Here is a 26,071-nt window from a genome sequence, read left to right on the forward strand (position 1 = left end):
TGTAGTAGTCTTAAGTGTGTTGTGCTTCCTCCAGAGTCCATGCACCACAGAGCCAGACCAAGGGCAGATGTGCACACTGTCCTCATTCCACTTCTAGACCATTATTCCTTCTTTATCTTTTAAGCTCCATGCATCTTTGATACATGATAATGGACTACACTTGTTGTAGCCACTCGCTGACTCATCTACTGCTCATTCTCCTTCATCCTTTGGAGATTTTAGCTATGTTCCCATCATTGTCCCTGTCTTCACTTTTGGGGACTGTGATATACACAAACATGATCAATCCAACTCCCTGACTCACTTCCTTGACTTCTTCACTTCCTGTTATGTTTTCCTCCACTTGCCTCCAAGCTTCCACTCTCATGGTGAATCATTACCTGTGTCATCCCTAGTAACTACATAATTTCCAAAATTTCCACTTCAAACCTCTTACTCTCTATCACCTCCTATCTTTTCAGTTCATGCCCTCTTGTACTCCAAGTCCAACAACTGTTAGTACTCATTAGGATCTCTAGCTCCTCGATCTTACCACTTTTTATTACCTATCACCCCTCATATCCTTGCTTCTCTATTCCTCTAGCTAGGACCCCATGGTTCACCCCTGTGGTCCCTCCTTGCATAGACCCTTGACTCCATTTTCCTCCCTCTCTCCATTTCATCCATATGACAAAACCCAGTGCTAATAATCTCTAAGCCTGCATTATAGAAAAACACACATTATGTTGACTGGTCTTTAAACTTTCTGTCAATTCACAAATCTCAAGTGGCCCTTCTGTATTGCTCAACTGCCGTAAAGTATTTTATAGTCACTTCACTCTTCAGCTCTGCAACAAGACTATTTCAGAGCTTCTCCCCTCTTCTCTACCCCTAACACTTCCTCCTTTTCACTGTCAGCTGATGACCTTGATTTTTATTTTCTGGGAAACATAGAAGCAATAAAAATGAATTATCTGATTTTATCATCAGATCTACCAGGCTATCTTTTCCTCTACCCATATGTCCATTGTTCTTCTGGCCACTGTGTATGGTCTCACCTCCTTTTAAAGGCCATATTTGGACATATCCCATTTGCACACGCGAAAACTTTGCTCCTATGTTCTCCGCTCCACTCACTAGTATCATAAATTTCTCTTTCAATTGCCCCGTACTTATCACGATACATACATGCTGTAATTTCTTTCCCCTTAAAAAAATCCTTCCTTAAACTTATGTCCTTTCTGCCTACGAAGCTTTTCCTCTTCTCCCATTTATAACTCTCTTTTCCCCTCACAGTCTTCTGTCAGCCTATCCCAGCCAATCTCCACCACTTTACTAAAGCTTCTTTTGTCAAGGTCAATGCTGATCTCATCTTGTCAAATCCTTGACCCTCATCTTGCTTAACCTCTCAGCAATTTATGACACTGGAGGCACTTCTTCCTTCCTGAAAAGCTTTCTTATTTAGCTTCCAAAATACCTCACTTAATAGTTCTTTTAATTCACTGGCTATTCCTTCTTGGTCATATTTGCTACTTCCTACTCTTCTTTCCTGCTTTTCTAAATTAAGAGTTCCCTAGGGCTCAATCTGTGGCAATATTCTCTATTGCTCTTTCCACTAGGTGGTTGTATATAGCTCCTAAGTATATGCTAATGACTCGCACATTTGTATCCCAGCCCTTACCTGTCTTTCTGAAGTTCAGATTTAAAAATCAACTGTCAGTCCAAACAAGACATACAGGTGGCCAACAGGTACATGAAAAGATGCTCAACATCACTAATCATCAGGAAAATGCAAATCAAAAGCACCATGAGATACCACCTTGTACCTGTTAGAATAACTGTTATCAAAAAGACAATACATAACAAATGTTGGTGAGGGTGTGGAGAAAAAGGAACCCTCAGGCACTGTTGGTGGAAATGTAAACTGGTGCAGCCACTATGGAAAACAGTGCAGAGGTTCCTCAAAAAAATTAAAAATAGAACTACATATGATCCAGCTTCTTCTGGGTGTTTATCCAAAGAAAATAAACACACTAATTTGGAAAGATATATGCACCCCCATGTTCATTGCAGGGTTATTTAGAACAGCCAAGATGTGGAAACAACCTGTGTCCATCAGTGGATAAATGGATAAAGAAGACACACACACACACACACACACACACACACACACACACACACACGAGTATTATTCAGCAATAAAAAAAGAATGAAATATTGCCATTTGTGACAACACGGACAGACCTCAAGGGGATTATATTAGGTGAAACAAGCCAGCAGAGAAAGACCAATACCATATGTTCTCACTTATATATGGAACTAAAACAAAAGCAAAACTGAAAAACTCCCAAACTCATAAATACAGAGTACAGATTGGTGGCTGCCAGGGGTAGGGTATGAGGGATGGATAAAATGAGTGAAGGGAGTCAAAAGGTACAGACTTCCAGCTATAAAATAAATAAGGCACAGGGATGTAATGGACAGGACGGTGACTATAGTTAATACTACTGTATTGCATATTAGAAAGTTGCTAAGAGAGTGGATCTTAGAAGTTCTCACCACAAGAAAAACATTGTTTTGTAACTTCGAATGCTAACAGAAATAACTAGATTTAGTGTGGTGATCATTTTGCAATATATAAAAATATTAAATCATTATGTTATACACCTGAAACTAATATAATGTTACGTGTCAATTATACCTCAGTTAAAATAAAATAAAATAAAGTAAAAAAAAAATCAACTGTCAGTTCACTCAATATCTCCACTTGTCTGTCTGCTACCTTTTTCAAACTTATCAGGGCCAAAATCATTCCTGATTTCTTCTTCTGAACCTATTTCTTCTCCATTCTTCCTCCATCTTAGTAAATTAAATCACCATTCTCCAAGCTGCTTAGTCTCAAGCCCAGGAGTGATTCTCGATTGTTTTTCTCTTTTATCCCACATCTACTCCACCAGTAAATCATTTGTTCTACTTTCAAAACATATCTCAAATCTGATCAATTACCACCCCTATCATTATACCCTAGGTTAAGTCACCATCATCTCCCTCCTGGGGTCACCACAGGAGAGCTCTTAACTGATCACCCTTCTTCCACATTTGCCTCTCTACTCTCTATTCTCCACATGACTGACATATGATCTTTTAAAATTACAGATATGATCATGCTCCTTCCCTGCTTCTTATCTTCTAATGACTTATCATCACATATAGAATGAAAAGCAAATTTATGTTGCTGTGGCAGAAACTTTTAATGCTCACTGAACATTCATTTGCTCTCCCACATTTTCTGGAGCCCATGCAGTTGGACCTGACCATATGACTAGTTATTGCTAATGGATTTTGAGGAGAAGTGATCTGTATTACCTCTGGACTGGGTCGGGTTAAAGCTCCCATGTGGCCTCACTTCTTTCTTCCTTTAATGTAGCAACTGAGCTGCTCAGGTTGTGATGGCTAAGCCACAAGATGGAAACAGTCCGTGACCAAGTATTGTTTTCAGGGGGCTTCCCAGCAAAGAAATTGAACCTCTAGTAGACTTAGAGTGAGTGATAAACAAACCGTGTATTAAGCCATTGCGATTTGGGGGTTTGCTTGTTACTGCAGCCCATCGTAGCCTACCCTCACTAATACATGTAATCTACATGGCTTTCTTATCTAATTTCATTGGCCTTTCTTCCAGACTCACTCCCATCCAATCTCACCCAGGTTTTATTGCCAAACCCATTCTTGCCTCAGGGCTTTTAAGTCTAGCTGTCCTTGTACCTAGGAAGTCCACTTTCAAGATCATCATATCACACTACTTTTCACCACTCTCTATCCTCTTATCCTTTTCATTAAAGAAGTTCATAGTATTCAAAATTACATATTTTTTAGCTTGTTTATTGTATATATCTCTAAATAGAGAATAAAGACTTTTTGTTGTTGTTCTCTATTGTATCCTCGGAGTCTAGAACAGTGCCTGGCACACAGTTCACATACAGATTAATTGCACTAATGGTATCAACTACTTATTCCTTGCTATATCCTTGCCCTAAACAGATGGACTTTGGTTCCCTAAGCATGAATCTGGTTTCTTCTGAGGGCTTGTTTTGCCCAGTGGGGCATTAGTAGATGTGACACAAAAATAGACTGGAAAAAGTGCTTGCATGTGTCTGTTTACCTTTTGTATCTTTGCCATTGCCATAAAGACATACCTTGGCTAGTCTGTGGAAGGATGAAAGACACATGGAGCAGAGCTGAGCTGCCCATCATCTTTGCTGAGGCCAGCTTAATCAGTTGGCAGCTCACTGCCCCCAGACATGTGAATGAACCCAGCCAAAATCCAGACAAGCCTACCAACTGAGTGTTTCAGACTAATGAACTAGACAATTGCTTATTGTTTTACACCCCTGAGATCTTATGGTTGTTTGTTATGTGGCACTACCATGACAATGGATAACTGATACAACAGGGACTCAATAGATAGCTATTGAATGTTTACAGTGTATATGGAGATGTTCTACAGTTGGTATGTAGATACTCTTTCCTAACCTGCTCTCCCTCCTGTGTTCATGATTTGACTATCCATCTACCTGTTCTCCCAAGTTAGTAAACTGAAAGAAGCCTCGATTTCTTCCTGTCCTTCATTTTCAACTCCTACTCCCTTCTAAACATTGAATAGCCCGCAACATTTTACAATGCCACCCTAAAATCTCTGGAATCTGGTTTCTCCAGTCCCATAGTTCTAATAATATTTTACCTCAATATTATAATAACTTCCTATTTGGTATCCCTACCAATAGTTCTTTTAACCACTCTAGAACATCCTCCAGACTGCCATTAATTTTGCCAACCTCAAAAACAAATATGGATTTATAGTTATAAAAAGATTGAGGGGTCACTTTGAAATACTGCTTTCCCAAATTCCTTAGAAAAATACCTAAGAAATAATTTTTAAAAATAAAAAAGAAATAAATGTTACCTGAGCAAATTCAATAAGGGAAAAAAATTAAGAACAACAAAGACAAACATATTCCAGCCCATTGTTTCTTAACTGTCTGAATAATCAATTTATTATTCCTCATATAATATCAAATATTGAGATTATGGAAAGTAAACAGAAATGGATGCAACATTATCCCTATGTTCATGTCACTCATGCAGTTGCTCTGCTGAGCAGGAAATAAAGGGTAGACTTACAGTGAGCATTTCCAACAACTCTCTGCCTATTTTGTCTGCCCCACAGCCTGCAGGGAGCTTCTTTTATTACTGAGACTCCATTAATAGTTGTGGTGGTAATAAATTACCATAGTGCTCATCAATTACAATTTTATGTTTCTTCCATTTTCTTTTAATTTTATCCATGGATAAATTTGTAATATGAAAAATGGCAAGTGTAAATGGAAAACATTGGCTTTTCTAATGTATCATACTTCCTCTTGCCCAGGGTCTTCATAAATGCAGCTAACTTTTCTAAACCCTTTCCCCTCCACACAACTTCCCTCTGTTTAGCGTGGGCTTAAAGAAATAGAGGTTTCATTGTTTTTCATAACAAGAAGGCCAAAGCCAGGTAAGGTAGTTTAGGGCTGGTATGTGGGTCAGTGATATGCTCAGGGCTCTAGGCTCTTTCTAACTTTCTGAACCACAATCCTTAGTGTGTAAGGGTTGTTCTCATAGGTAAAATGTGCTACTAACATCCAGGTCTCTTGAACCGATTCTAGAGAGGAAGAAGGGGAGAGAGCAAAGAGTTAAAAAAAAAAAAAAGTGTTTTTCCTTGTAGACAGTGCCTTTTTGTTCAAGCAGAGAAGTTCAATCTAGAGACTTTCTCCTGCACCCTACTGGCCAAAACTTTGTCATATGACCAATGCTCCCTTCAAGTAAGACTATGACATTGACAATATCTCTAGTAGAGGATGGGAAAGAAGGGGGCTGTAAATGGCTTTTGTGTAACCAACCCAGTGTCTGCCACTCTGCTCTTCCTAATTCCTACTCACCCTTTAGATCTCAGCCCCAAACCATTCAGACTAAGTGAATTTTTATATACTCTCGTAATATTAATATTCTTTAATAGCTGTTAGGACACTTTGTAATTGCACACTGATTTGAATAATCAGTGGATTAATGTCTTATTAATATCTGTTTGAGGGCAGAGATCAGGTTTGATTCTTGCTGACCACTGTATCCCTGGAGCCAAAGTATGTATGGTATTTCACTTAGCAAAATATTCTTTAGCTCCATCCATGTCATTGCAAGTGGCAGGATTTTTTATGGTTGAGTATAATACTCCAATAGATATAGATATGGGTATAAATATAGATGTAGATATAGATCATATCTTCTTTACTCATTCATCAGTCAATGGACACTTGGGCTATTTCTGTAATTTGGCTATTATAGATAATGCTGCTATTAACACTGGGGTGTATGTATCCCTTTGATTTAGTATTTTTGTGTTTTTTGGTAAATACCTAGTGGTGCAATTGCTGGATTGTAGGGTACTGCTATTTTTAACTTTCTGAGGAACCTCTATGTGTTTTCTAGAGTGGCTGCATCATTTTGCATTCCTGCCAACAGTGAAAGAGGGTTCCCCTTTCTCCGCAACCTCGCCAACTCCTGTTGTTCTTGTGCTGTTGATTTTAGCCATTCTGACTGGTGTGTGGTGATACCTCATATTGTAGCTTTGATTTGCATTTCCCTGATGATCAGTGATGTTGAGCATCTTTTATGTGTCACTTGGTCATTTGTATGTCTTCTTTGGAAAAATGTCCATTCATGTCTTCTGTCCATTTTTTAAATGGACTATTTGTTTTTTAGGTATAGAGTTTTATAAGTTCTTTATGTATTTTAGAAACTAACCTTTTATTAGATATGATATTTGCAAATATCTTTTCCCATTCCATTGGTTTCCCTTTAGTTTTGTTGACTGCTTTCTTAGCTGTACAGAAGCCTTTTATTTTGAGAGTATTATGCTAAGCAAAATAAGTCAGTCAGAGAAAGACAAATAACATATTTCACTCATAGGTGGAATTTAAGAAACAAAACAAACGGGGCGCCTGGGTGGTGTAGTCGGTTAAGCGTCCGACTTCAGCCAGGTCACGATCTCGCGGTCCGTGAGTTTGAGCCCCGCGTCGGGCTCTGGGCTGATGGCTCAGAGCCTGGAGCCTGTTTCCGATTCTGTGTCTCCCTCTCTCTCTGCCCCTCCCCCGTTCATGCTCTGTCTCTCTCTGTCCCAAAAATAAATAAACGTTGAAAAAAAAAAAGAAACAAAACAAACAAGAAAAGGGGAAAAAATGAGAGATAGAGGCAGTTAAGAAACAGACTCTTAACTCTAGGGAAAAAATTGATGGCTACCACAAAGGAGGTGGGTGGGGAGATGGGTGAAATAGGTGATGGGGATTAAGGAGCACACATGTGATGAGCACTGGGTGTTGTATGGAAGTGGTGAATCCATTACCATATTGTAACCTAAAATAATATTACACTGCATATTAACCAACTGGAATTTAAATAAAAACTTTAAAAAGAAGTATGTATGGTACTGACTCTATAAATATTTAGATCTACATCTACACAGCATGAGAGAGTTCAGTGTTAACGGAACATAAAAATGATTGTTTTGTTATGTGATGAAATGAAATGTTTCCCCAATTAACATTAATAACAACATGTTAGAAACCAACAAACTGTATATATAATGATTTTTTAAGCCAAAAAACAAGATTTATTTATTCTTCTTTGATAGTATCTCTTTGCTTGTCTTATTCATATTGCTTATAGGAAGGGAGAATCTGGAAAAAATAAAACCGGATATTTTAAAGATAAAGCTTCGGGCGCCTGGGTGGCTCAGTCCGTTGAGTGTCCAGCTTCGGCTCAGGTTATGATATCACAGTTTGTGAGTTCGAGCCCCGTGTCGGGCTCTGAGCTGACAGCTCAGAGCCTGGAGCCTGTTTCAGATTCCGTGTCTCCCTCTGTCTCTGCTCCTCCCCCACTCGTGCTCTGTCTCTCTCTCTCTCTCTCTCAAAAATAAATAAAACATTTAAAAAAAATTTTTTTTGAAAAGATAAAGCTTAATTCTTTTAAATTGCAATTTTTATTTTTCCCTCTAAAATGCTAAAATGCTAATTACTGAGGTCCTTAAATAAGCCATTTTATTAATCACGGTCTTGTTAAAAATCTTATAAAATGCATATCTAGGCTGAAAAAGTCTGTGCTGCTCCATTTTGCTTATCTGTATATTTTTCTCAATTTTGTAAAATCTGTGTCTACCCACAAGGATGTGTCTCTCTCGGGATACTCTGTAGTGTGCCAGAAAAAAAGATGAGCATTGAGGCTCAGCCTCTTTCCCTAGCTAGGAAGCTCCACTGCTGGGCTCTTTCCTGCTCCTTGGGCTGGCTTTTACATTGATCATCGTCATAAAAAATGTGGCTAGGTTCTCTCCCTGCTATTATATCATTGGCTGGCGGGACTCCTAACCTGAGAGGGTAAAATCTGTTAACTACTTTGTAGACCTTACTTCCACTGTTTTTCTGAATCAATAACCTATTGTGTTATTTCTTTTTTCTTTTGCTTGACATGGAGGACCTGGGGAATTCCCTGTACTACTGTGTCATGGCTACACAGAGAAAGAATTGTAAGCAATATCTTCTAGGAATATTTCTCACCACCAAGTTCATTTATTTCAGAAAACATAATACATTTCAGAAAATGCTTATTTCCTTATAGCCCTGAAACCAAAACTTGCAAAGACAGCACCAAAAAATGAAATGACAGTTGCACTTTACAGCAAAGATACAAAAATATAAATTAGGGGTGCCTGGGAGGCTCAGTTGATTAAGCCTCTGCCTCCTGATTTTGGCTCAGGTCATGATCTCACAGTTTGTGAGATCAAGCCTCATGTAGGGCTCTGTGCTGTCAGCTTGCTCTCTCCCCCTCTCTCTGCTCCTCTCCCCACTCACGCTCGTGCTCCCTCTGTCTCAAAATAAATAAATAAATATTTAAAAATGTAAATAAAATATTAGCAAGCAAATCTAGCAGTATAATAATAGAACAAAGCATATAACCAAATACTGTCTATTCTAGAAGTTCTACAACAGCTGAAAACTAGGAAATTAGGCAATAAAAAAAAGGTTGTATCCTTAACACAGTTCCTGCAATTCAATATGTAATTTAAAAATGAAGATTTAAATTTAAAAATTTCCAAGGTCATGAATAGGTTATTCATAAAAAAGTAAAATATAAAGGAATAGCAAATATACAAAAATATCCAACCTCACTAGTAAGAAATGCAAACATAAATAACATTTTAAATCTTTTAAATTGGGAAAGATATTTCTGAAATTGTTAGGAATATGAAGAAACACTTTCATGTAATGGGTGTGTATATTCTGATTCACGCTACTAACTTGCTAAAGCTTTCTGAAGTAAGCAAAATGAAGCCAAAGCTTAAATGTCCAGCACTCTGAACAAACTTTTCTTCTAAGAATCTATCCTCATAACCACGCACATGTTCGAGTATAGCTAGAGCACATTGATCACACAAATTAAATATTGTAGCAAAAGCCAGAAATAAGTACAAAGCCTCAGGATGAGACATTATTTAAATTATGATACTTTGTAACCATAAAACATGATCTTTTAGAAGAACATTTAATTACATGAAATGTTCTTTATTATGTTAAAATAATTTAAAATATGCCATAGGAGTATAGTTATGTAAAATATCCTATGCATAGGGAAAAAATCCTGTACTGAAATAATTTCTAAGAACTGACAATAGTGAGATGAGGGTTGATTTTGCTTTTGTTCTTCATCATACTTTATTTTCTGTAAGGTGCTAGTTCTCCTTAGTGTATACATAATGGTTTATAGTGTTAGAAATATATATATTAAATGTTATCAAAAGGGAATTTGCAGTTGTGCAGATAGTATTCAACAGTAAGTTATTTTTCTTTAAAAAGTAGCATAAGTATATCTTAATTTTACACAGTGTTATAAGTCAAATACATTCCATTTTTAAAAAGTAGCTTAAGCTTAAACCTAAATAAATAGCCTTAAAGAATATGTTCAGGACCCTTCTGGACTCATCTGCTTAGTCAGAATCATAGTACTTTGCATTTTTTAATTTTTAAAAATTTTTATGTTTATTTTTGAGAGAGAGAGAGAGAGAGCATGGGTGGGGAAGGGGCAAAGAGAAGGAAACACAGAATTTGAAGTCTGGCTCCGGACTCCAAGCTGTCAGCACAGAGCCTGATGCAGGGCTCAAACTCACGAACTGTGAGATCGTGACCTGAGCCAAAGTCAGACACTTAATCAACTGAGCCACTCAGGCACCCCAGTACTTTGCATTTTCAATATTGCTGTGTAAATCTACTCTTCAATTGTTTTATGCACAACAGCTTTTGTTTTTTTCTGCTCCAACTCCATTTTTCAGGCAATGATATTTATTGAAGTCATGCAATTTTCAAACCGTTGAAGAGGAGTTGAGAGGATATAAGCAAGGGATTTTTGATCCAGGTGTAGAGAGAAAGGGAGAAAGGAAAGACAAAGAAAAAGGGATGCGAGCTTTAGATCAAGTGTGGGTCCAGGCAGGTGCTAGCAGAAAGCTCAGCTCTTGGAAACCTGGCCCTACCCCAGGATTTGTAAACAGCACAAATCCACTGAAGATGCTGGAGAGGTAAAGAATCATCTTGGCCATCTAAACAGGACTTCACTGCCCTGCTGCCCTGAATCCCAGCCTACCAGACCCTTAGGACTGGCTGGGACCCCCAAAGTCCCTTCTGATGACGATATCCAAGCTACAAAGTTGCTACATATTCATCAAAGAGAATCAGTGACTTGCAAAGAAGTATGAAGAACAGAACAGAAGCAAATTCAGCTTCCACCACCTAAACACAAATGCAGAGTTCACAGGGATTGCAGCACTGAGACAGTTCCAATTGTGACAGGAGAAGGTCTTTCAGCAACAGTCTGGGTTCATGACAACAGCTCCTTGTGCTTCCCAGCAGTCTCCTTGGTAGACACGTGGGGCCATGTTATAAAAGTCAAACTCTGGATACCCTGAAGTACCTAAATCCCAGCACTCCTTGCATATATGACTCAGTCCTCAAGACTGTTTGTCTTGGTTCTCTATACTCTTTCCTGCTCACGAGGAGGTAGCTGGAAAGGAGTATGTGATTAGAATGAACACATTCCCATTTCAAAATACAAATGGGACTTGGAAGGTAGAAGCCCAGACCATTCCCATCTTAGTATGATTTTAATTGGATACTCTTCCCTTGATTCAACTCAATTTACTAAACTGGATCGGGCTGTGAAGAGAACAGAGCAGTAATTTGGGACCATGCATTTGTGAGGCAGGATCAGGGAGTGCCTTCTTGCAGACTTAGAGCATTATTGAGGGAAATGGCCAGAAAGGGAAGGATAGTATCTTTGCCTTCTTTGCATTTTGCCTGGTTTTAGGTTGGCAGTGCCTTAATTGGGCCACTGGAAACCCCTGATGACTGTGATATGGCTCATATTCTAGCTGAGTCTTTAACATATTAACTTCCAGACCCCTTATCATGCCAGCTGGAAAGAGAAAGGAACCGTCTTAAGGATCTGGATACAGGGTTTCTAGGTTATTGTCTAAGTTCCTCTTTAAGAGCTCAGTTAAGTTGTTGAGCTAACTAGTTGCATTTCAGCCTCAGGACTGCTTCCCTTTTAGTTCCCATCATGAAGTGAGGCATTTTTAAGCACCACCCCCCCTTCCCACCCCCGACACCCTGGGACTATTTGGGAGAGTATTTCAGCTGTTTGTGGGGCTTTCTTTTGTTTAAACATTTTCAGAGTCAAAAAAATCCTCTTACGAGAGCATATTAATTATTCAAGAGGACCTTTCTCCACAGTAAAATAAAATTAACAAATCGTACAAGGTGAGTATTTAAGCTTATGCTCCTAATCTCCCCACATGCCACTAAATGTGGCATGAGACTTTTCAAAATTAGTGTCTCAATTATACTCTGTGACAGAGCAGAGGGGTAGCTAGCACGACTGTTCACCCTTCCTGCACGAGCTCAGGCAGAAGCGTGATTTGTGAAGATGGCTGCTTGTTAGTCCATATATGGCTTAGGGCGCGGAGTTAAGCTATAAGAACAGAGCACCACTTATTTTTTATGATCTGAAATCTAGGGCACTGAGAAGGAAGAGAAGGGAAAGGAACTCAGCACTTCTAGAGCCATAAAAAAGTCATGAGAGTCTGTCCTCGGAGGAAAACCCATCTGAAGAAAGAACATCTCATGATCCAATTGGAGGATGCAAGGGCACCAGTTCCCTTCCAGGCTCTGAGAAGAAAGGCCCTCCCACCAAAGACTTCATGCCAAGAGGAATGGAAGCTGCTGTGTTGACCTTCTATATAGGATGAACACAGTGTCTCTGGGCATAGATCTGAAACATGCTGACGGCCTGAGTTTGTCAAAACTAACAGGCACTACTTTTCCTTTTTTTTTTTTTTTTTTCAACGTTTATTTATTTTTGGGACAGAGAGAGACAGAGCATGAACGGGGGAGGGGCAGAGAGAGAGGGAGAGACAGAATCGGAAACAGGCTCCAGGCTCTGAGCCATCAGCCCAGAGCCTGACGCGGGGCTCGAACTCACGGACCGCGAGATCGTGACCTGGCTGAAGTCGGACGCTTAACCAACTGCGCCACCCAGGAGCCCCTTCCTTTTTTTTTTTTTTTTTTTTTTAGATAGGTATACTCTTTTCTTTTTAAATTTGTTAAAATTTATTTTTGAGAGACTGAGAGAGACCGAGAATGAGCGGGGAGGAGCACAGAGGGAGAGGGAGACACAGAATCTGAAGCAGGGTCCAGGCTCCTAGCTGTCAGCACAGAGCCTGACATGGGGCTTGAACTCACGAACCATGAGATCATGGCCTGAGCCGAAGTGGGGTGCTTAACCGACTGAGCCACCCAGGTGCCCCACATTTTCTGATGATTCATGTGAAGAAACAGGATACACCCAGAAAAATTCTGACACCTATTTTCCATGACCTCAAAGTCTCAAAAAAGAAACTGAAAGACCCAGGACAGATGGTGATTTTTTGGTCACTTTATCCATGGCAATGAGCCAATATGAATGAATGGAGGTCCATTAAGAAGGTAAAAACATAAGAGTATGGAATGCAGCTAATTCTACTCAGGTAGCAAAGTGACTGAATGCAAATTTGGGGTGGGATGAAGTTTTGCATGATTCTATCTATGTAATTCAGATGATAAGATTTTTTTTTTCAATATATGAAATTTATTGTCAAATTGGTTTCCATACAACACCCAGTGCTCATCCCAAAAGGTGCCCTCCTCAATACCCATCAGCCACCCTTCTCTCCCTCCCACCCCCCCATCAACCCTCAGTTTGTTCTCAGTTTTTAAGAGTCTCTTATGCTTTGGCTCTCTCCCACTCTAACCTCTTTTTTTTTTTTTTTTCCTTCCCCTCCCCCATGGGTTTCTGTTAAATTTCTCAGGATCCACATAAGAGTGAAAACATATGGTATCTGTCTTTCTCTGTATGGCTTATTTCACTTAGCATCACACTCTCCAGTTCCATCCACGTTGCTGCAAAGGGCATATTTCGTTCTTTCTCATTGCCCTGTAGTACTCCACTGTGTATATAAACCACAATTTCTTTATCCATTCATCAGTTGATGGACGTTTAGGCTCTTTCCATAATTTGGCTATTGTTGAGAGTGCTGCTATAAACGTTGGGGTACAAGTGCCCCTATGCATCAGGATTCCTGTATCCCTTGGGTAAATTCCTAGCAGTGCTATTGCTGGGTCATAGGGTAGGTCCATTTTTAATTTTTTGAGGAACCTCCACACTGTTTTCCAGAGTGGCTGCACCAGTTTGCATTCCCACCAACAGTGCAAGAGGGTTCCCGTTTCTCCACATCCTCTCCAGCATCTATAGTCTCCTGATTTGTTCATTTTGGCCACTCTGACTGGCGTGAGGTGATATTTGAGTGTGGTTTTGATTTGTATTTCCCTGATGAGGAGTGACGTTGAGCATCTTTTCATGTGCCTGTTGGCCACAGATGATAAGATGTTAAGATGAAAATCGGAGAAGGGTAACACTTGAAGGAAGCCAAGGAGATGCAGGGCACATTGAACTATTCGATTGCAGTGGTGAGGTGTGGGTGGGTTCTGTGGGCACTAAGAAGGCAGAGTTCCACCGTGAGAAGGGCTCAGGGCTTTGGGCTCCTGAAAGACACACCTGGATTCCCATCTCCAACGCAGTCTCCGAAGCCCCTTATGGAGAAGATGATTCTGCCACTGCTGCTTGTGTAACTGTGTAACGTGAGAAAGGCGTTTTGTAAAATCAAATTGGCGATGAAGAAATGGTGTTTCTATATAAGAAGTGTGTGTATAGTAGTGAATTTTATGATCAGTATATGTTACTTGTGTGTGATTTTTTTTTAATATGTTGGAAATGAGAATCTGATATATTAGAGAATTTGACTCACCAGATTTGTAATTTTAATTGAAACACTTAGGAAGATTTAACTAATTAGTTTTGTAGTCAATATGTAGAGGCTCGTAAGAACCTCATTTACTGAACTTGTAAGTTCAATTCTTAGAAAGTTGAAATGCTTTAAGAGAACTTAATATGCTAAATTAGAAGTTTTGATTTATTAGATTTACCAGAACTATGCGAGTCCTGAGAAAGATTTTGTTTCTCCTACTTATAAGTCATCCTGTTAGGGATTTGAAGTTTTAAGAAAACCAGATGTATTAAATTTGTGTATTACATTTGAAATATTTAAGAGAATTTCATAATCAACTTTATAAGTACAGTTTACATTATTAAGATTATTTGATTTTAAAGTTTGGAAAAATTTGTGACTAATTGGAAATATGTAAGATCATTTCACAAAGTTTGAAAAAGTTAAAATATTTAGGAGGAAGTACTCCATCTCATGTTTAAGAGCTAATTGAATATTAGTCGAAATACAAGGGAAAATGAATGTTTAACACTTTAACCAGATTTATAACAAAAATTCCAAGATTTATAAGATGTGTTCAAAGGCAAAAGAAACACAACTTTAACAAATTGAATATCAACTAAAACACATGCAGCTGTAAGAGGTTGTTTTGTTTTGTTTTGTTTTGTTTTGTTTTGTTTTGTTTTGTTTTGTTGCTATTATCCTCAGGCATTTCTCCCTTACACATTTTTGCTATGACTCTCAGATGTTTTTATCTCAAACATTAAACACGCAAATGATGCTCCACGTGAGGGTGGTGACTTTGTGACACACAGGATGTGGGAAGTGAACATGTGGTTTTGGAGATGGTATCAGTGAAAATGATTTAGTTTTTCTGGACTGTGATATGCAAATCCACATGCTAGGCTTCTGGTAGAGTGAGTATCTCCACAGGTGGGAAGGATGGTGGATAGCATTTGGCAAGAGGTTTGCTGTCCCAGTTGGAAGGATTTTAAACTATAATTTAGGCAGGGACATAAGTGCTTCACCCTATTGCTGTTATCCCTGATGTAGAAGGAATTCAAGAGGAGATGAGATAGGAATGGTGTGTAGAATAGGTCTAATGGTGTGTCAGGGTTTATTATAGATCATAATATAACCATTAACTGAGATCTTACAGGATTTCAGGCAATGAATCAGCAACTTCCCATACATTTCCATACTTTCCCTTTCCCCCTCTCTCCCTGCAACAATACTCTACAAGGTAACTTTTATTATATCCCTTTTATCCGATGGGGAAACTGAGGCCCAGCGAGGTTGAGTGTCTTGCCTACATTCACATAGCTAGTAAATGGTAGAAGCACTGCTGGGACCACGGCCTGTGCTCTTTCCTACACTAAACTGCATTATCAAAGGTGAGATATAATGTTATTAAAGGACATTCTTATACAAAAGATATGCAAGGCACTATGTAGAGTATCCCAAATGTTAAATATAATGATAAAGCTGAATTGGAAGGTAGATCAAGTAAAGAATTATAAAAGAGAGGAGCAAGGAATCAGGCTCAGGGCTGCTTAGATAGATTTCCTAGAGCTTCATGTGTTGCATCAGTACTCAAGCTGAGATTCATCTCTTAAGGACATCATTAAAGTGTCTCTTCATCCCTGGGGATTCCTCACCCATAGAGCCTCATATGTCCCCTTTGAATGAGTTGGAATAATAGCTTCTCAAGGTAGCAAGAGGTTTGGGCAATATAAGCCAGTTCCTCAGTCTGTCCTCCAGGTCTGTGACTTTCTCAGGCTCTCTGCTGGAATTTTCCTGTGTCTGTGGTATTTTAATATAGTATAGACTAGCTGTTCAGACAACTGCTGTGGATATGGGACTTGGAGTGTTAAGTGGAGGTTAGGCTTTTGCTTTTCCTGACTCAGGAAGGACAGGTAAAGCAGAGAGTACACTTCCTGTTGGTAGTAGGGGTGTTGGAGAAAAAGCTAAGGGGTTGACAATAGTTGGGCCACAGAGGGGTCTATGAAATACCTGAGTTTCCAGTATTCCTGGATAGACCAGAGGTAAGATAGAAATGATAAACACCTCCTTTGATTAGAAGTGTTCTCCTGAGGTGCAAGATCTACTGGGGACAGGGTGTGGGTTAGGAATCCAATAGGGCCCAGTCAAGTGAAGTGTGGAGGAGGCAAGTGTGAATTAGAGCACATAGTTATTCTAGAATAGGTTCAGAACACCTGTTCTGAACCAAACATTCTGTAGTGTAGCAAAACTTCATTGTAGGCATACATTTGGCCCAATTTTTATTTTCCTTCAAGGTAGAACATCATAGGTGTGTTTGAGGTCCGCCTGATGCATTTGGTCTGGTTTTCAGATTTTGGCTGATGTGTGTAGAATAGAGGTACAGTCAAATCAACCACTATCCACACATTGTAGTGAATATCTGTTCTGTGTCAAGCAACAAGGTAGCTTCTGGGAACAGGTATAAAGTGTCCCTGTTTTCATAATGCTTGTAATCTAGCAGGTAAGGAGGTGTGGGAGAGACCAACAAGTTACAGAAAATTGTATAAATAACATCGGAATAGGTAAGAAGGATACTTTATCGAGACTTGAAGGCTTAGTGCAGGTGGTACTTGTGCTAAGTCTAAGAGGACAAAGTAACCAGGTAGGATGCCATCCCTATAGCAAGTGAAGCCAGACAGAGTAATATTAATAAGGCAGTGCACAGTTCTGGGTATTAGTTAACCTCTCAGTTAAGAGGTCCATTAACAAATGGGAATAGCCAGTAGAGACTAAGGAGGATGGAGAGATGAAGAAACTGAGGGCAGTTAACCAGGGATGGAAAAGCTTTAGGAGGGATATATCTAAATGACTGCCACATAGAAGAGGCATTATATTAGTAGGAGCAGCCCATAATCAGAGGCAGATTTCAGTTCAACAAAAGGAATAATTTTATAATGAACCAAAATGTGAATTTAACAAATGAGACAGATTGAGTAAAATATTTAAGCAGAATTTGATATTCTCATAATGGCCCTGTCTAAAAAGTTGTGGGGTTGAGTTTTTGTTTGGGTGGAAAATTTTCAAAGAGTCTGTAACATCCTTTCTGGCACAGTAGGACCCTTATGTCACTTTTCAGCCTTCAATGACAGATTTCTTTAGATGATATAACATCCAAAAGCCACCTTGAGTGGGAGTATGTAGGCAGATGTCTAAGGCACAGGAATGCAAATTGCATGGGTCTCCAAGCTATGAGGGAGTAAAGAGTGGGAGGATGATGCTAAAAGAAATAGTTTCTAATAGTCTTTCATGGCAGAAACAGAATCTCCATTGCTATTGAGGATTAGATGAGACAATGGATTGGAGAGGATGGAAACATAAAGTATCATTATCAATTTTATTAACATGAAATCTCTTTTCTAGTGTCCAAGTGACAAACACTTATAAATCATTATAATTCCCAGTCGAGTGTTCCTGAAATTAATTTAAAAAATACAAACTCCACATTGTTTTCTCTGCACTTTGTTGTTTCTTTTCTCCTCCTCTGCTCCTTCTTCCACTCCTTCTTCCTTCTCTTCCTTTTCTTTATTTTACCAGTAAGTTTTTCCCATATTCCCAATGGCAGTTCTTCCCTCTGTCTCCAAGCTCCCTCAGCATGGTATTAATTACATTGGGTTAAATTGGTATTCATGACTTTATCATCCCCCAAAACTGAGAGCACAAGGGCAAAGGCAAGCTTTACTGCCTCAGAATTTGGCATATGGTAGGTGCTCAGTAATGGTTGGATGGATGGATGGATGGATGGATGGATGGATGGATGAGGAAGAGGACATTCTCCTCATTGTCATCTAATTTTATCCCTCCTTATCATATTCTGCTAATACTACCTTTCATAGCTACCAGTGTTCTTTAATTACCAAATCCAATGTCCTCATCACCCTAGGATTCTAATGACACTGATGAACAGAACCAACCACAAGTCACCTCTCTTAACCTTTGTCACTCTACATATCCTGATTTCTCCACTACCTCTCTGCTTCTTCCGCCATCCCCCCTGCTCCCACCCCATTACTTGATAGGACATTCTCACGAATTGTTGATGTCTTTGCCTCTTCTCTGGAAATGTGTACAGGTAAAAGAGATGTTTTCTTCTTTCAAACTCAAATAAGCCATCTGTTTGGAAAACTCCTAAATCCACATTTTCATCCCTGGCTTCTTAGTTAGTTTCTAGTCCCATATCTCAAGTTGCCTTGTTGGGCATTTCCAACTAATTGTTACATTTTCACATCAAATCCAGCCAAAATTGTATTCATCTCTTTCCTCTCCATTCATTTCCTGATTTACTAACCTCTTCATTCATTCCCTGATTTACCTGTGAACTCACTTCACTTGAGTCAAGCAGTCATTCTTCCCAAACATTTTGCAACTTTTTGCTTCCATAATTTTGTCCAACAGTTTCTTTTACCCGGAAGGTCACCTTTCTTTATCATCTTCTCTAAAAAATTTGATCTAATCTTCAAGGTCCAAGTCAATTGCCACTTTTTGAAGTCTTCCTTAATCATCACTGCTGGACATAATGTTCTTCCTCTTCTCTCATATTGAATTTGTCTATATAATCATATAAAACATATTCTAGCACCTTATATTGTAGCTACCTCTATATCAGTTCTATTTGCTTCAATATGTAGCATAAAGCTCTTGAGGGAGGACATGAGACTTTGAGTTAGGAAACATCACCTTACCTGGTGGCATTATCCATCAATGGACTGAAGATCTTTGTCCAAATTTAACTGAGTGTTTCTACCTCAAGATCCTCATTCAACATTTGCTAATTTGACATCAATAATAATAACAAAGTCTTGTGGTCCTACTACATGCATTTACATTGAGAATTACTCTTCATTTCCCTTCAATTAAACCTATGTTTCTGCCAGTTTTTTTAAAAACAAGGTCCTTGACCATTTAGCATACTGGGAGCTCCCATGAGTAGGGACAGGATGTGACAAGTGCAGTGTGACAGCTCCAGAGAGAGAGTAGGTGGGCATTGAATTTCTCCAGGAAAGATCCTTCAGTCTAATTGACCCATCCAAGATGTTAACAAGCTCAACTTTGATCTATGTCAACTCAGACATTTGAGGTTCTGGATTTGAAAAGACAGGGTCAGTTGTGATGGATAAGCTTCTAGTGAATGACCATTCTCAGTATCACAGAGATGCTTGGTCATGGGTTGTAAGGTTCATCTAAATTAGTGAAAAGATTCTAAAATCTATGTTTGACCTCTGGGCAGTGAAGAATTGACCTGAGATATACAATGGGATCCAAGTCTAGTCAACAAGGTGGGGTTCAAGGACAGACTACAGGTCTGGTGGAGACCTGGGAAGCAGGCTATTTAAATTGTAGCTGAGTGTGGCTGGGAGAATGGGACAGACATCACAGAACCATCAGAAGTTTTTGTTGTTTATGCATGTCTTTGCTTTTGGTTCCTCTTTTACTCTGTCAGAGCGCTCACTCCTTCTTTTGCCTTCAACCATTGCCCCTATCTGGGCAACTGTATATTTGGTCCTGATCATATTTCATATTGTTCAGAGACCATCATAATTTAGATGTTTCCTTTCACTCAAACACAACATCCAGGACCAGTCTGAGGAGTGAGCAACCTTCTCCTTTCAACTCGCTGAAATTACACTTGCCCCTTCCAGGTAGAGAAGTGGTGTTACCAGCCCGGTGCTTTGCTGAGCTTCCTGTTGCTGTGTGTTTAATTCCCAGTCAGGTTGCCTTTTGCCTCTATAGTCCCTCTTGTGGGGCTTAGGAATTGGCCTATTTCCTTCCTTCTTAGTGCTGCTCTTCAGTACTAGAACTGACAACCATCATGGGTCTTTGCAAAATGGTGGTGTCACTTCTTAGTGTCCTCCAACTTCTGATTTTATAAAACATCACACATACCTTCTAATTTTTCTAGTAGGGAAATTTTTTCTTTTTTTAAATTTTTATTTAAATTAAGGCAACACTATCAACAATAGTCCAATTACGGAAAGAGCCCAAATGTCCATTGGCTGATGAATGGATAAAAAAGATGTGGCATATTATATATAATAGAATATTACTTGGTGATCAAAAAGAATGAAATCTTGCCATTTGCAACAATGTGGATGAAACTAGAATGTATTATGCTAAGTGAAATAAGTCCATAATAGGGAAATTTTTTTGAATTTCATTTTAAGTGGGAGAAATTATAGTTTCAAAAAGTAAAATCCCTGATGTGTTTTGGAGTTTAATTAGAGTTAGATCTGATCTTATTTAGGTATATTTGTCTCTGCAACCCTTTTATTCTAGATAACCATTGCCTTCAATAAATAAGTATTCCTTCTTCAGAAGAAGAAACACTCTTGTTCTCTCTCTCTCTCTATGTCTCATTCCCCACTCTATGGAAAGATAACAGAAAATAATTAAATTAGTACTGTAATTTACAGGTGAAAGTCTCTTTTTTCTCTGTATGTACATTTTAGTTCTAGAAGAAAATTTGGCAAAGTTTACCAGGACAGTTTGAACTAGCAACTCTATATCAAGGAGTTTATTTTGAGGAGAGAACAAGGAATGCTCTCAAAGAGTTATGTCTGGGATACTTGTAGTTATTAAAAATGGAAAAAATTTACATATGAAAATAGGGGAATGGTAAAATAAATTATTATAGCCATGAGTATAATGCATCCATTTTTAATAGATCAAAAATTCTATTTTGCAAACTATTTCATGCCATGGAAAACACACATGAGATGATGGTAAGGAATGAAACAAAAAAGCAACTATTGAAACTGTTTTTATTATGATCCAAAATTTAGCCTTAAAAATGGGAGTAACTGTATGTGGCATAAATAACACAGATAGAAAAAAGCCAGTATAAGCTAGCATTCCAGAATTTTAACAGGTTTACTGCCAGTAGTGGGATGGTAGACAATATTTACATTTTCTTTACAATTTTATGTATTTTTCTAAATGTTCTTTTGGGAAGATGTATTATTTTGTTCATTCATTCACTTATTTAACAAATGTGTAGTGACTGATGACAGTACTGCCTTGTGCTGAGGAGATAAAGTAAACAAGACAGAACAGACATATTCCTTGCTTTGCTTAGAGTTTACAATCCCTTAAAATTAGGAGGAAAAATGTTTTTTTTTTCCCTTAATTCATTTCATTTGACCCAGTAATTCCACTTCTGGGAATCTATCCTAAGGAAATAATCAAGAAAGGAAAATAAAATTACCATATAGAAATGTTTATTAGTGCATTAACCATAAAGCAAAAATATTCAGAAATCACCTAAATACCCAACAGTAGGAGGATGGTTAAAGTAATAATAGCACATTCATATAGTGGAATAATATGAAGCCATTAATATTGTGTTACTGGAGACTTTTTAATAATATGGGAAAATGTTACTAATGTTTTCCATTACTATCAATGGAAAAAAGTAAGCTGCAAACTTATACAGAACCTGACCTCAATTATGTAGTGTAATAGTCATAAAAGAGAAATTAAAATGTTAACAGGTGTTATTTTTGCATGGTGAAGTAATGGCTGATTCGTATTTTGTGTCTATGTTCTTCGTATTTCCTGAGTTTTTGCAATGAACAGGTTTAATTTTATAATAAGGAAAACCATAATGCTTTTGTTTTTTAGGACTTGATTCAGATTATCTGTTAAAAATTCAAGGAACATACAAAAAGATAATTTAACATTTCCTTAAAGTTTGCACTGCCTTGGTGGAGAAAGGAGAGATAATTGATATGATGACTGCTTACAGCCCCTTACCTTTCTAAAATATTCTTGGGAGAGAATGGATGAATATACATGCAGTGGAGCTACCTTCATCAGAGGGTCTGGGGGGATTAACTCACTGTGCTCATGAGGCTGAGCAAGGAAAATTAGAACAAGCACTTGGATGACTTGGGGACAGAGCCCTGAAGCCTAATCCCAAACTCTACCTTGGATTATAACCTTGAGCATGATGTTGATAATCTCCCTGGGCTGTATCTGGACATTAGGGACTTGGGGGCATTTCTTGCTCCTGTCATTTTCCTCAGCTCAGGCACCAGGGCTCCTCTGACCTCACTAAGCAGCTGTCCTGCAGGGTCAGGGTCCCTGTCTATGGTTTGCCTAGAGAGAATAATGGAGCCTGAGATGCCAGGGTCAAGGCAACTAAAATCTGGCTCCCTACCCATTCCAATGTGAAGACTTTGACCCTGGCTTCTGTCCTTAGCCTTCTAAGTTCAAAGGGAAAGAGCATGGCTGTGGAACATGTCATTTCTGGGTAAGCTGGAGCAAGAGATCTGTCTGCTGAATGCTCAGAAGCACACTGACTGACAGGTCTCCCTTGAGCTCACACAAGGCCCAAGTGCATTTAAAATACCAACTTTCCCTCTGATTTAAAGTTCATCAAGGCTGAATGAAATCACACCACATTTCACTGCACCTATATTCATTCATATGTCATGCTATGGGTTTTCTAAATTTAAGGGGTCTGCTGTCCAGTTAAAGGAACAAGTCAGTGCAGAAAGACTTATAGGCATACTTCACGTTCAACAAACTTAGTATCTGAACACTAAAGTAGCATAAAAGATAAATTTACAAAAGAACTCATTTCACTACCACTTTGAGTAATTGGTTTACCGTCTACATTTAAAATATAAATTGATTCACCGCAACGTGTCACCACAATGTACCAAGCACATAGAGTTGCATAAAGGGAGTTGTACGTGGAATTTAGAAGCCAGCATTTGGACACCACTGCAATGATTTCTTACATTTCTCTGATTTTAAAAGTGTTCATTGACTACAGAAGCTGAAAAAGACCTCAAATCAATTGCCAATCATAAACAATATTTATGCTAAAAGAATTTAGTAGTTTGGGAATTTTGAAGGGGGGGGGGATTTTTCTCCTAGGCCCTTCTTTGGGTTTCTCATAATTCATTTATCTCAGTAAGGCCATGAAAAGAACTCATTTCAAAATCACAGTGGCAGGTGTTTTAAACATACTTCCCCATCCCAGGTAAGCATTGAATATTCGTGCACACATAGATACACACTAAAGACCTATAACACCCACAAAAATATCAATACAGAGGAAGCTGTGCTCTACTAATCGATTTTCCATCCTGCCACCTGAGGAGCCATTCGTTCCAGAACGCAAGCCCTAGTGTTCGAAAATGCCAGCATTTTCCTTATCAGCCAGCTTCTGAAACCTTAGTTGGGTGCAGGAAAAAAGAGCTTTCAACTGCCTTTGCCAAGCACATTTCTCTGTAGATACAGACAGGTGAAAAACATTGACCGTACATGACAAGAGAAATTTAGAAAAACTCCTGGGTAAGCTCCCTGGGCCCCTATTTGCGGAGTTCCTGAGGAACAGTCTAGCAGCATCTCATTGCTGAATGACAGCTCCAAGCAGCATAGATGGAGCTGAATTAGAATCCTGAGTATTTTATGATTCTAATGAAATGCTCTTCACATAGAAAGAATATTGGAGAGTTGAGGTGGGAGCAGAAAGTTCCTGAATATCAAGAAAAAGTGAAAAATGAGAAATTTTACCTAGGCACACTTAAAACTGGAAGGCACCAAGAGGCTGTCCAGCAGAATAGTAGGCTTGCAGGGATTTACAAAGCCCCAGCCAAGGGCCAGTCCCTTGGCCAAGGCTGGAGTATCCCCTTCAGGCTTTCAGGGTAAATGAGAGGAAGAATATATGGAAAGAAGCAAAGCAGTAGTTGAAAGAAACCTATTAAGAAGATGGGTGCAGAAGGGGTGAAGAAATAGAATTAAGTGAAGGAAAAAGGAGGTGTGTGAACAAAGGGAGACTGGCAATGAATGAAAAGGAAGACGAAAGGAAAGAAAAAATAGAAAAGCAAATCGTGAGATAAGATCAACAACTAATTCAACTAGCTGTCAGTAATAACCCCAGGGTCCAGGTGACCAATCTCCACCATGAACCAGGTGCAGTGCAACCCGGAAGCTCACAGCAATGCCATGGTATGGACAATTTCTCCCTTTTCCAAAAAGGGCAAGCTCACCTATCGAAGGCCACAGCAGTCATGGAATAGATGCTGGCGAAGACAGCGGCGATGGGGAAGAAGTTGTGGAACTTGCAGTAGAACAGGCCGTAGTACCATTCGTTGTGGACAGCATAGGTGAAGTTCACCACCGTGTTGAACGCAGCCATGGATGCCTCTGCAAAAGCCAGGTTCACCAGGAAATAGTTCGTCACTGTCCTCATTCGTTTGTGGGCCAGGATGATCCACATCACCACCACGTTGCCCACGACGGAGGTCACCACGATGACCGTATAGGCAGCTGCCCAAAGGACAATTTGCCACGCCGGCTGCACGAACTGGTTGGGCTCCGAGGTGTTGGTGGAGATGTTTGGGAAGAGGTCTGAGTCAACCTGGAGGATGTTATCCATTCCTCTGCTAGGCGGTTAAGCCCTCTTCTCTGCACACACCCTGCCTTTGCAGCAGGCCCTGAGGCTGACGCCTGGGGTCAGGGTCCTGCTTATCCAAGACAGGAGGGCTGCAGGCTCTTTCTGGGCAGAACTCTTTCCTTCCAAGCAGAAGAGTTGGCTCTCAGAAGATAAAACGCTTCTAGATGCGCTGTCTGCTCCTCGTGGCTCTGAATTCCTCCACTTTCAAGCTTCAGGAAGCATTTGAGTTCAGAAATCCGGAGACAGCGTCTCTCCTGCGTGGGACTAGGAAAAAGAAGGAAATCCCAGGGGTCACGCTTCCAGGAAGCAGGAGACCCTCGCCTTTTTGCACCTGCTGCTATTTGCAACTCCTATTCCCCCTGCTTGCAGCTGGAAATGCAAAAAAAAAAAAACAAAAAAACAAAAAAACAAAAAACAAACAAAAAAAACCTGTTCTGCAGGAGGACTGGGGGCAAAAGGGTGTGTTCGTCACCACGCGACCTGTAAAAGTTCTGAGTCTATAGCCAGGATTCTGGGGCCCCGTATCTGGCTGGAGATTTTTTCCTTTGCTTTCGCTCTGTTGCAGCTGCTGCTGCCGCCGCCGCCGCCGCGGTCTGCAGCTTCTCAGGAGCCTCTTTGGCTCGGGTCCTGCTCAGCTCGGGAGTTAGCAGAACCTCGGTAGGCTGCGCGCAAGGTTTTTATAACCCTCTGCAGAGACGTCACCGGGAAGGGGCAGTACCTGGGCTGCCGGTCCCGGTGCTCAGGGCAGCAGCTGAACCAGCTGTTGGCAACTGTCTCACTCCACTAACGCAGCCACCACGCCTTTTGCTGCTACCTGCTGTGGGAGTCTTTAAGCCGGGGCGGGGGAGGGGGGAAGGGGGCCACGCATTCCGCGAGGGGGCGCTAGGTAGCCTCGGAGTAATTGCGCCAAACGAAGTCTGCAGCTGGAACCACAGAAAAGGATTTGAGAAAGAGCTGTAGTGATGGACACACAACTTCCAGGGAGAGCAGCCCGGAGCGCTGCGACAGCTCTGCAGAGGAGCCTGCCTGTGGCTGTGGGAGTCCGGCAAGAGTGGGGGCGATGTGCCAGAGCTGCTTTCCGGGCCTCTCTCCAGCCCGAGTGCACCACGGGCTCGCTCTGTCCGCTACCGAGAAGGAAGGGGCAACGATGCCCAGTTGCAGGTGTCCGAAAAACAACTTTTCTGAGAACGTATTTAGGA

At 39.9% G+C, this 26,071-nt stretch overlaps 1 protein-coding gene across 1 annotated transcript in view; it reads right to left on the minus strand.

Annotated features, from left to right (window-relative positions):
- The window catches only part of TACR1 (tachykinin receptor 1), a 150,061-nt gene extending 124,364 nt beyond the window's left edge, over nt 1-25,697 (minus strand). The window contains exon 1 of the mRNA XM_045446620.1: nt 24,466-25,697. Coding sequence (XP_045302576.1) covers nt 24,466-24,854 — 389 coding nt within the window. The 5' untranslated portion in view covers nt 24,855-25,697. The remainder of the gene's footprint in view (nt 1-24,465) is intronic.
- Between the last annotated feature and the right edge of the window lie 374 nt (nt 25,698-26,071).

The sequence above is a fragment of the Leopardus geoffroyi genome, chromosome A3 (assembly GCF_018350155.1).
Source record: "Leopardus geoffroyi isolate Oge1 chromosome A3, O.geoffroyi_Oge1_pat1.0, whole genome shotgun sequence".
Taxonomy (NCBI): domain Eukaryota; kingdom Metazoa; phylum Chordata; class Mammalia; order Carnivora; family Felidae; genus Leopardus; species Leopardus geoffroyi.